Source organism: Poecilia mexicana, unplaced genomic scaffold (genome assembly GCF_051168715.1).
Source record: "Poecilia mexicana isolate PSO_F unplaced genomic scaffold, ASM5116871v1 scaffold_5, whole genome shotgun sequence".
Lineage (NCBI taxonomy): Eukaryota > Metazoa > Chordata > Actinopteri > Cyprinodontiformes > Poeciliidae > Poecilia > Poecilia mexicana.
The window spans coordinates 4,278,871-4,291,450 of record NW_028263374.1 but is presented as its reverse complement, the minus strand read 5'-3'; the positions used below and the strand labels follow the sequence as shown (position 1 = coordinate 4,291,450).

The window sequence follows — 12,580 nt, the reverse complement described above, 5'->3', positions numbered from 1 at the left end:
TGAAATGTCCAAAATGCAAATGCTCATGTCTGAACTGTCAGAAATGATCTGACAGCTCAGACAGAGAAAATGACACAATGGAAACCAAAAAGAATAAATTAATTAATAACATAAAGGCAACTTGAAAACAACAGTGGCACTAAATGTGAGGGTGGGGAAATGCAATATTTTGAATCTTGTGGACTTTTCTTTTCTTTTTTTAGTCTACATTTTTTTTTATTTAAATTAGTTTTATTTTCAAGCCATCGGGGCTGGTGTGGTGTAAAGGGTAAAGCACAACCCACGTAAAGAGGCATTAGTCCTTGACATCACTGGTTCAATTCCCCACCTGATGACCTGACCTTTGTCGCATGCCTTCCCCCTCTCTCATGACCCAATTTCCCGTCCAACCACCCTCAAATAAAGGCCACTAGAGCCAATAAAACCTTAAAAAATAAAAAACAACCAAAAATCAAGCCATTAATTCATTAGTTAAATATGCACATGCCTAGTGGCAGTGGTGAAATCAAAACAAAACTAATACCAATGTGATTCATTTACATGCACATTCTGCCTTTCCCCCCTCTGGTACTGATCATATGGTGGTTCTCCAAATTGTCTCCATACATGTTAAAATTCAGTATTTCTGATTCTTGAAAATAAATGATAAATCCTTTCCAAACCTTAACCACCTCTTAATGTGACACTTCTTCTGAGAAGCAACTCTTTGTGACTGAAATAATATCCATTTAAGTGTGAACCTGAGGTGTCTCCGTGACTTTTTAAGTTAAATTATCATCTTGTTTCTTTTGACTCATAATTCCTCTTGTCCTGTCCTGGCATTGCAGAAAGACCGTTTTGAAAAGCTCGTTGCTCCTTTGTGTAAGGGCAGCTTTGCTCTACTCCTACCTCCGCTGCCTTCTGCTTCGACACTTTTCCTTTACGCTCAACTTTCCTTTGCTCTACTTGGATGCAACAGTTTGAACAATCAGCTTTCACTCCAAAAACACAACATTTTACTAAGTATTTTTGTCTAGTTTGTAATTCAAATATCTGACTGCACTTGAAATAAGACAAAACTAACTTATAAGTAACTTTTCAGCAAGATATAGTAGCTTGTTTTAAGTCAATAATTTCTTAATATTGATGAAAAGGTACTAGTTATAAGTGGAACTAGACCTTTTCCATCAATATTATGGGATTATTGACTTGCAAGAATTCCTGTTTTTTGCTGTTAATTCTTCTGCCTAATTTCAAGTTGCTCAAGAAACAAAATCAAAAATACTTGGGAAGAGTTTGTGTTTTTGCAATTGTGGCTTATGCTCATCTTGGAGTCTGTCATGACAGATTTCTTTTAATTTTTTTAATTCTTTGAACTACACCACTCCTTTTCAAAACGAATCTACAGTACAGCCAAGAATGATTCATACCTTTGGGAGAAATCATTACTGTTTAAACTTTACCTTTAATAACATAAAGTTACCTAATTTTTAAAGTGCAATCAGTAATACTTTTATAACACATTTATATCAGTAATGATTTTCTGGTTGATGCCAAGTTGTCATAACAAAGACATTTTGAATAATGTCAACTTTGTATTAAAAGTGTCATAATTTACCGAATGACGCTTTATGACAACAGTCATAAATATTCATGAAGGCTTATTCATGTTCATGACAGGGGTTATGTCATGTTTATGAAAGTGTCATGACAGTCTTATTCACCCCCCTTCAAATAAAGTGTGACCGGATGTTTTATTATTATTATTATTATTTATTATTAGTATCATTATTGTTATTAGTTATTATTATTATTTGTCAAAGTTGGGATTTAATACCCAGTCAAAATGTGGGATGATGATTTTAAAGAAGATTGAAAACTAAAATTAAATGAAAATATGTTTTGAGAAAGTATTTTTCCGTCAGCTTAATGTACTTTTAAAAAGTTTTTTTTGTTTGTTTTACAGATATAAAAGTTTGGATATAATTTAATGTGGTCTCAACATTTTAATTCACAAAATATGGCCTTATCATGTGGATACTTTTGAGAACCAAAGTCGTATTTTTCTTGACTATTTTATCTTTGCTATTTAGCCTAATCTAGTCCATTTAGGGGAAAAACAGCAACGTGTTTCCGCCTCTGCTTGAGTCTGAAGCTCAAACATAGTAGAAAAAAATCTCAGCCAACAGACATGGTTCCTGTTGAGTAGTCTGTCTGGGCCACCTGCAAATAATTAAGACTTCAGTGCGATCGTTGACGCTTGGTACTTCCCAGGAGTGGCGTCATGCGTTTTGTAACTCCGTCTCCTAGACGGTTCTGTAGAAGTAGCCTTGCAAGTCAGTCATAAAAATAGGACTTTCAGTGATGGGAAAAGTTGCTACACCCAATTACTTGCAAAGCATGACTCAAAAATTCACTGGAAATGTGCAAAAAAAACAAAAACAAACACAACACAGTCAGTGACCTCCCTGGATGAGATCAGCTGTTATCCGGGACTGACACAGGAAACTCTGTTCGGCTGAGGCATTCATTCTTTTCCTGATAAAGCAAACAGACCCTATCGTGACAGGAGCTCTGAACGGTTCTGTTACGGTGCTCAAAGCAGACTCTGGTTAGTCACCGACCTCCTCCCAGGCAGTACATTTCCTCTGGTTTTAATTGTCCTCACTTAATGCTTCTCCCTTCTGTCATTTCCCAGCTGCACATTTAGTTTTTTGGGTTTTCTTACATCCTAATCAGATGGTTTGTTTGATAATGACCTAAACCTGCAGTTAGAATGATAAAACATTAAAGTTTTTGCTTTTGTAGGCTCCATGTAAATTAAAATGTTGACTTGCAGTTTAGTTGTTACCAAAGTCATTTGTATACATATGAAATGTATTTATTTAATTCTTTGAAGCATTTGGTTCAAAAGGTCGACTAAATTGTATTTGTATTTTCTTAAATCAGTTTATCTGTCTTACATCAATTTATAGATTTTTTAAAAATAAATAGGATAGATTGTATTTTATTTAACTGCACATAATCTGTCGTAAATAAAAAAAAAGACCCTAGTTATTAACCTGGGCCATCTGGCTTAGAAATAAAATCTGATGTAATTTTTAGTTTTTCCATACAAGATCCGATTTCCATTTTTAATCGTTCTTTTTTTTCTCATTGCCTTTTCTTAAAAAAAAAAAGAAAAAGAAATTACGAATGAGGAAATATTTTCAAAAGTTTTTTATTTCAATCATTCCGTCTGTCACTTGTACGACGGCGTATTAGGGCTTTTGTTCATTTACTAGAAATATAGTAAATTCTCGTAAATGAGAATTTGCGAGAATTCTGCGTCTAAACTAAAAGAATAGATGCAATTGAACCTGAAAAAAATGACGTAAAATTACGAAAAAGTTGCTTTTAATGAGGAAAAAAAGCTGCCTCAGAATTGCAGGTCTGACAGAACCAGCTCAGTCCAGCTGATTCTTTCTCCAAACACTCCTTCGTTTCAAAGTCCAGCTGCTGATAATACTTAACCTGTTCGTCTCAGGTTGTCATTCACAATGACAGGGGTGTCAAACTCCAGTCCTCAAGGGCCGCTGTCCTGCAGTGTTTAGATGTGCCACAGGTAAAAAACAGTGGAATGAAATGGCTTAATTACCTCCTCCCTGTGTAGATCGGTTCTCCTGAGCCTTGCTAATGACCTAATTATTCTTTTCAGGTGTGGTGCAGCAGAGGCACATCTAAAAGTTGCAGGACAGCGGCCCTTGAGGACTGGAGTTTGACACCCCTGTCACTAGAGGACCCAAATTTGGGTCCTCTAGTGACAGACAGGTTAATAATTTGGCACTGATGTGTTAAAAGGTGAATTATTTCTACGAAGTGTTATCTGTAAATCAGATACCAAAGTATAACATCACAACATGCTCAACACTCTTCAATTAAATTTAGTTTTTTGTGTTGGCGTAATCATAGAATTACTTCATTCTTCTAATATTATAACTTTACTCACATAATATAACAGTGTTAGCCCGGCCCTGATATTCCATCACGGAATTGACCTGAATTCAAAGTCCAAATAAATAGGAGCTGTAAAACAGGCTTGTTAAGCAAGATGGCCACTCTTTAGCGTGCTGACATCACAATAAACTATGGAAACACCAGGAGTGCTTTGGAGAAAACATTGAAAGGTGTGCAACTTTACATATAGTGTCAAAAACCAGATTTAGTAACTTGCCATACGTTTCATGTAAGAAGAGTTTTCCTTATATGTAAAACCTTAACAATTAGAATTTAGCTAAAAAATAAAAAAAAAAGTCGCCATGACGCTAAATCTTTAGACATTTTTGTTTAATTCACTGTAGATTCCTTTTCGATAACTTTCCTCTTGTGGCGTTACGTCCACGCTCTGCAGGACATCGTTTCCGCTCTGGAGGACCGACTCAGGCCGCTGGTCCAAGCCGAGCTGTCCGTCCTGGTGGACGTCCTCCATCGCCCTGAGCTGCTCTTCCCCGAGAACACAGACGCTCGCAAGAAGTGTGAAAGCGGAGGATTCATATCAAAGTGAGCCTCGAGTTCTGATGGAAGTTGTGCGTTCAGCGCATTTTGAATGTTTTTGTTTTGCTGCGTTGAACGGTTTTATCTACAGTAGTTCTGATTTTATTTTATCAATGAGATGGTTTTCATGGGAAAGCAATGCAGCTTGCTAAGACTGAGTCATAGCTGTTTACAACCATAAACTGTAGAGTAATTAAGCTTAGATTATGTAATGTTTGTATTTTTGTCATTTGTCCAACTGCACCAGCTTGTTGCACAACATCCCACAATAACTGGATGATTGTAGGTTGTCCTTATTTTTTCTAAGTGACCAACTCAAAAAGTTGCTGATTTTTCTCTTAAAGAAATGTTAAGAAATCCAACTATGCAAATTGAATTTATTCAATTTAATTTCCTAACGTCCTTTCTCAGAATGTTAGGAAATTAAGATGTTAATTAACTTTAACCATCTAATCCAAAGAGCCTTTTTTGTCCCCTGCTGTGAAATAAAACAGCATTAGAGCCACAAATATTACCTGACCTTTTTGAAATTTTTATAAAAATCTGAACAGGAAATTTGTTGAAATAAAACTTTCTTTCGAGGATGTATTTGCCATCAAACCAAAACAGGTTGCCAGTTTGGTGGGAGATGATCCTGAAGCCAAAAGCTGCTCCTCTGATTCCACTGCTAGAAACTCCAGGATGAAATCATTGGGCGGGATTGTCAGAGTGAAGGATTCTTGTATGGAGAACAATAAACGGTTTCATGCGAGTCTAAGCTTGGCCATTAAGAGCTTTGCATGTGATTAGAAGGATTTAGAATTAGAGTCTGAACTTCACAGGGAGAAATAAATGGGTTTTCTTTCAGCGGTACCAGTCGGGACTCAGCCTGACATTTTGGACCAAACGAAGGATTTTCCAAGAACTGTTTAGCTAATTAGCATAAACTGTACTGTTGTGGCTCAGCCTGTATGGCATTTAATGTTTGGCCCAGTTTTCATCAACTGGAACAGAAGACACTTGGTGTTAGTCATGTTATGAAAGTGCATCAGTTACTAGAGAAGCCACTTTAGTATGTTGATGAAGAGGAAAGTCTTTAAATAAAAAAGACATTTAAAGTAAAGCAAAGCCAACTCCCTGGCTTTAATCGACAAACGCATTTGCTTAGTATTTCTTCAAATCAAATAATATTGAAGCTCATCTCACATTCATATAAATTGACAGCTGATAAAAACGGCTTTGATTTGACTAGCTGCGTTTCCATTGACCATATAGCTGTGCAATTTGACATTTCAAAAATAAATTTGCTTAATGGAAACGCTGCCATTTTTGTTTAATGATTGAAAGTTTTGCTTCCAGAATGAGGTGGGGGTTTTTTAGGCCGTGTTGTAATTGGTTTATTTTGCAAAACTGAAATGGAAACACTTGTTTTTGCGTCACACGTGAGTCACGTGATCAACAACCGGATGTTGACACTGGAGCATGAAAAAGGTGACAGAAAGTGGTAGGAGTATGATAGCATGGCATATGTTTTAATGACTTATCGTGTGAATGAATAGATTTTAACAGTGTTTCTTATTTAATGGAAATGTGGAATATTGTTTCGTTCACATCTCTAAAAGAAACACAGCAATTGATAAAGTAATATTTAACCACACAGCTGTTTTTAAAGGTTCTTTTTACATGTCTCACTAAAGTAGAGGGCCACATAAAAGCTACAGTGGGCCTCGAGTTTGACACATGTGCTTAAGCCTTTAAAAACATAATTATTTTTATTTGTGATTTGCTCAGCGGAATAAAACTTCTCTTCCATTCCTACATGTTCTCATCTTGCTGATGTTGACATCATCATATACAAATTTCCTTTTTCAAATAATTTGATTTGGTCTCTTACTTTGTTTCCAATGAATGTTGCTTCATTTGCTTGTCATTGGTTTATAGCTGGACACTCCAGGTCACACAATATCAAAATGTTTCTGATTGTTTCACCCGCTCTGTAACCAGGCTGATCAAACACACCAAGCAGCTCCTGGAAGAGAATGAGGAGCGTCTGTGCATCAAAGTCCTGCAGACGCTCAGGGAAATGATGACGAAAGATCGGGGCTACGGGGTGAAGGTACGCAGAGGGTCGTTTCTGTTCTGTTGGTTAACTAAAACGTTAAAATAAGACTAACGGATATGACTTCTTTCCATTTTTGTTCCACCAAGAGCTTGACTACTGCACAGAAATGATTTTATTAACTTGTACAGAAAAGTCTCTGCTGCTGTTTGGATATTACTCTAACTTTGTAGTTTGAATATTTTTTATGGCAGTTGATGGGATAAATTTGCACTAAAAATGGTTTACATCCTACAAAAATAACTTGTGCTGGACAGAAAGCATTCACATTATTAACATTATTAACAACATGCTTGGTTCATATATCATTCATTTGCTGCTGAAGATCTCTGTTCTAACTCAAACTAATTTTATACTAAATTACGATACTAAGTACATAAAAATACTAAGTACATACTATGTTCTTATACTAAGTACATAAAAATAGGATTTAGAAATCAGTCACTGGTTCTGAATTTACTTTGTAGGTTCATTTGGCAACTTTTTAATAATCACTTTTATTAGGTTTTCTATTTTGTGTAGGAGAGACACTAAAAGTTTAATAACGTAATAGACATTTTGATGTTCTCATTTTGATCACTTTATTTTGCACAAAGTCTCCAGTTTGTCCATATTTGTGGACCGACTGCAGGGAATCAGGTTGTTCTCATTGCACAGATGATGCAAGCTAATTATGTCAGGTAGATTTATGAGGTGACAAAACTGATGATGCAACCAGTTTGTCAGCTATGATCAACACAGTCTTTAAAAATCACAGTCACTTTATATTGTGACTTTCAACACAGAAACATATCTCTAAAACATGAATCTGATCTCCTGGTTTGGGATTTAGTTAGCCATTTGGCTTAAATGAAGAATACAATTTTATTTTACATTATTATCATAATATATTATCACTTATTTCAGACCCCTGAAGAAAATCTCAAGCTGCAAAAACACAAAATCTTACTAAGTAATTTCCATCTGCTTTCTTGTCCAAATATTTTGGTACACTTCAAATAAGACAAAACTAATTCACACATAACTGTACAATAAGAGATGTATGTTTGTTTTTAAGTCACTAATTCCTTAATATTGATGAACAAGATCTTGTTCCATTAACATTATGATTATTATAGATTATTTGACTTATAACAAGACATTTTCTTCATGTTTCCTAATGGAACAAGTACTTTTCCATCAATATTGAGGATTTATTGACTTAAAAGAAGCTCCTGTTTTTTGCTGAACTTTTCAGTAAGTTATTTTTGTCTTATTTCAAGTGTCGTTATATATTTGCACTAGAAACTTGACCAAAACTACTAGGTAAGATTCTGTGTTTTTCAGTGTGCCCAAAATATTTGTAAAAACTCTGCTAGAACAATTATTTCCTCAGTCTTTTTCTAAGTTAATTAGTCGTAGATGAGCTAATATCATCTACTAACATGACATGTTTAAGTGCCTTCTGCACTTATTGGTGGCCGTGGTTACGATGTGTGAAAAGCCTTTAAATATTTGTGTTTTATTGTAGAAGCATAAGATCAAACTCACAAGAAAAGTACGTTTAATAGAGAATGTTTATTCTTTCAGTAAAATCAGGTTTATTGGATAAATTGGTTCAAACTAAAGTTATTTTTTTTTAAATATACATTTTAAGGATTTTATTTTTTTATGTTTTTACACATTTTCGCCACAGGTGCCTATAAACGCGGAAGTCACCGTATGTTTTTGTTGTTAAAAAGCTTTCCATGTGCACATTTGTGACGGGAGCTTCAACTCACTAACAAGCTCTACTAACTGTCTGCCTCCTATACTTTCTCTCTTGCAGCTGATTGCCTTTGATGATGAAATGGATGTGGCTGAGGTTGATCATTTTACTTACTATTGTGACGTTCATTGATCTGTCTCCCACTAATAAAATAGACATAATCGCCCTTTAGGCTTTTTGAGCTTCGCAATCCCATCTGCGACAGTGTCAGCCGCTTAGTTCATCCCTTCTTGTTCCGTGTTTGCTTACATTATTAAGAGTTGCTTGTCAAAATCTAGTATATTATCGACATTTTCTAGTTCAAACGATCCAATATGTTTGTCTGTCCTGCTTGCACATGTTTAGCTACTTGGCGTATTTGAATGTGCGATATGATCAACAGTGATTAGTGTTTTTTATGCTTGTGAAATATGCTCAATACTTTTTGGAGAATATTGAAAGTTTTCCCATTGGTCCATTTAAGCCATTGCTGTAGTTTAACAAATATTAAAATCAAAAACATTTCTTTACTCATCAGCCAGTTGTAATATTTCCTTGTTAGGATTTAAATTAATCTTCCATTGAGCACATTTAACCCCATGTCAGTCTTTTTTTTTTACTCATATATATATATATATATATATATATATATATATATATATATATATGTATGTATTTTTTTTTTTGTCTTAGTTATATTCCAGGCACAAAATTCTCAACTTCATAATCTTTTCTAATTATTTGACCTCTATGGACAGTCGTACATGATGAAATATTATGAAAAAAATGAAAAGGGAGCACCTAAAAGTAACGTACCCTGTGCTGAAGCAGTAATTCATCTACATCCATCTTCACACTGAACACACACTAAGCGAACCAGGTGCACATCAAGAGTGACAGACACTCTTCGCAGCTCGTTTCACAAAATGTGCTTCGTTTCCTCGCGTTTACGCCCACATGTTTTTCTGCACAAATATACAGAAAAATATAGAAAATGTAATGTATCAATTCAAAGCGTGTCTGCCTCCTAGATGTTGGCACAAACGGCAGCTCTAGAAATTGGATCGAAGTGGACTCTCTGCTAATGCTGCTGACGGCAAAGGCTGCATAATTTCAAGCCACCATCTGGTTTCTCCCGAATTCGTCAAATGCATCAAAACTGAAAGACAACTCCGTCAGAGCGGTAGAATTTGTGCGACTTTGTGCAGAGCCTGTTAAAACCACCTCAAAACATTGAGAAGTGAAAAAAAAAAAAAACAATACAAGAGAGTGCTGAGTACGAGGGACTCGACGAAGACGTGGAAATGGAGCGTATTTATTGGAAAGGGTCTTTCCAGAGTTGCAGGAAGCAGCATGCTCTCAGTTTCTCTACCATGTTGCTGCTGTTTTGCTCTCCCTGCTTCCTTTTCCTCCCTGTTACTGGCTGTTTGGTGAAGAAGTGTTGGAAATTCCCACTTTCCAAAAAAATAAAATAAAATAAAATAAAATAAAGGTTTATCTCCCAGAGCAGCGCTTTGTTTTGGCAACTCTCTGCCCATTAGCGGTAACTCAAGAGTTTACTCATGCTTTCTTGCTCTCATCCTGCGCTAACTACAAGTTACACCATCCCTGTACCTGTTGCGTAACACAAGTGTTTAACCCGATGCTGCTCTCTGACCGACCACACCACATACATATACACACGCACGCAAACACAGACACACACACGAGCTTAGGCCCCTCCCAAACCCAAACATCAAGCCAAGAACCCCAGGAATGAGTGCAGCTGTTAGTTTCACTACTGTCTGACTGTCTGCGTCACGCTTCTTGTAGCCTCTTGCCCAGTCCATGCACCAGATTTTGCATATTCAGCCAGAATGCTGGATGAATTGGAATAGGCAGAGTAATTATGATTTTTTTTTTCCCCCTCAGGTTGCATTTAATTTTTCCTGCAATAATAACATGATGACATCTTAGCCAGGGAGGAACCACGTAAAACCATCCTGATTTATTTTTCTGTTCTTTTAATGAACATGTTTGGGCTTCATGTCAAGGTTGTAAAGTTGATTATTTATTTATTTTTTTCCTATGCTTGTGTGTGTTCCTTGTTTTTACATTCCCATTTATTTTTCTTAGCACAATTTAGACTCAGATTTTTCAATGTGAATTTAAATTTTTTTTTTCACTTTTGAAGTTTTCTCATCTCTTTAATTCAGCTACAGGTTCTTCAGTCTTTAAATTTATGTTCAAAAGTTCTACCTTTTCCCTAATGTACTGAGTTTTTAACTTTTCTGCTTGCAGGCAATTCTTAAGTTTTGGGCAGCAGTTTTTCCTTTCAGTCAATGGGGGGAGCTCTAGATGTTTCACTACAACGTGCAGCCCTGGTCGTAGTTTCCTTAACCTGAGGCTGCTCAGATCTTAGCCTCAATCCAGCTCTCAAGCAGAAGTTGCACAAGTGGCAACAATATTTTAATTTAGGTTTCCCCCGTTTTTATCTCTGGAATTTAAACTTATCAGTAATGTGGGATTCTGTGTCATGAAAAGTATTAAAAGGGCTGCAGATGTAGGATGTTGAACCTTGATTTAAACTACTACTACAGAGGCGAGGATTTACTACACTTGATCAGTAGATACTTGATGCTTGAAGATTGCAGAATTATTTTTTTCCTTACTTTAACATTTTATTGCTGAAGGCTATCGTGTTTCAAAAAGGAGAAAAACTGCTATTTTTGGCCCCTTCAAGAGATTCAAACATCTTTTTTGTCAGCTGTTTTTGCCGCTGTGATTCTTTGCATCACTTTTTTTTTTCCACCACTATTTTTGAGACAATTTAGAGTCAGCAGGAAACATGAGTGGATATGATGCTAAGAATCTAAGGAGGTCAAGTCGAAATGATGAAGCATCTTTTTTGTTTTTATAGCTAAAAGTGTCGCAGGTGCAATTTTGGCCGAGTAAAAGGGGCCGGATTACTCAAACAATGAACGTCCGCACGACAAAAATGGAGAAGGCATTAAGCTCGATCACGCTGACAGAGTCTGAATGTGCCTTCAGTCACTTGCATGATGCATGAAATTGTTTCTGTGGAAATGGTTGTTGATGCTAAAGAAGACTTCATGCAGGGAAATTCCTGTCCAGTTGCACAATTAATCACCATAAAGCGGCACAACTGGGTTCTCAATGTTTACTTTTCCACATACCCAGCCCCCAAGTTTGTGTATGTGCATGTGTGTGTGTAAACTAATTCTGATCTTATTTGTGATTGAAACGTCCCCCTCATGTAACTAGAAAAAGAGCCAGTGTCAGTCAGTGTGTTTCTTTAAATTAGAGTTGGACCCTTCATTAATTTGGTAAATTTCTGACTTTGATTATAGCAGGTTCCTTTTTCTCTTGAATAAATAAATATGTTTAAAAAGATGATTTAATAAAAAAAACAAAAGTTAAAGAGTGCTCTCTTTGCATCACTGAAAATGTACAATTGCAGTCAAGGTAATGGGAATGATTCCTCCGTAGAAACAAAATCCACTTGAAAGAATGAAAATACATTTCCTTTACTCTTAGCAAAATAAAATAAAACACTTCTTTTTTTTCCCTTTTTGCACACTTCAGAATCTAGTTATGTGCTATGTAACATTCTATACATTCACTCAAAGTAGCTTTACTTTTTGGGGGGTTAGATTTTCTTAATCTCTTATTAATTTATTGGAAATGCACAGAATCCTTTCTCTTATCCATTGTTATTTACATTTGAACCAGAGGCAGGACAGAACAGATTGTGTGAGAGCGAGCAGTCATCGTTGCACAGCTCCGCAGTAAAACATGTTTCAAAGCAAAGACAAAATGACTCGGGTTGACATTTTAAGCTGTTTATTAGCTTTGCGCTCAGCACAGTTAGCACAGTTTGCGTAACTAAAAACTCAGTCTCTGTATGCATCATTTGTAGCATAAGTGGAACATTTTTGCAATCTTGCAAAATGTGACGAAATATGAACACATGAAAAGGAGCAACCTACCTCTAATACGCTAAACTTAAATTTAGCGTAAAGTCCCACTTCCTGTTGACGGCACCTGAAACAACAGCCGGACGTGTCTCTTGAAAATGATTTCCTCTCTAAAAGATTCTTACACCTTTTGAACTTTTTCTGAAATTTGCTTTGTTCTTCTGTTGGTAACAAATTCCACACCGAAGAGTGTCGTTTGTGCAACTGTATCTGTTAGGTGCTAAATTAATTTCAGTTTAAATAACTATTAAGGGGCTTTAAAGTTTT

The 12,580-nt window shown here is 36.0% G+C and overlaps 1 protein-coding gene across 4 annotated transcripts in view; it reads left to right on the top strand.

Annotated features, from left to right (window-relative positions):
- The window catches only part of LOC106908051 (inositol 1,4,5-trisphosphate-gated calcium channel ITPR1-like), a 121,387-nt gene that overhangs the window by 39,134 nt on the left and 69,673 nt on the right, over window positions 1-12,580 (top strand). For all 4 annotated transcript variants that reach the window (XM_088005361.1, XM_088005359.1, XM_088005360.1 and 1 more), the window contains exons 38-39: window positions 4,370-4,518; window positions 6,496-6,607. In XM_088005361.1, the coding sequence (XP_087861487.1) occupies window positions 4,370-4,518; window positions 6,496-6,607 (261 nt within the window). The remainder of the gene's footprint in view (window positions 1-4,369; window positions 4,519-6,495; window positions 6,608-12,580) is intronic.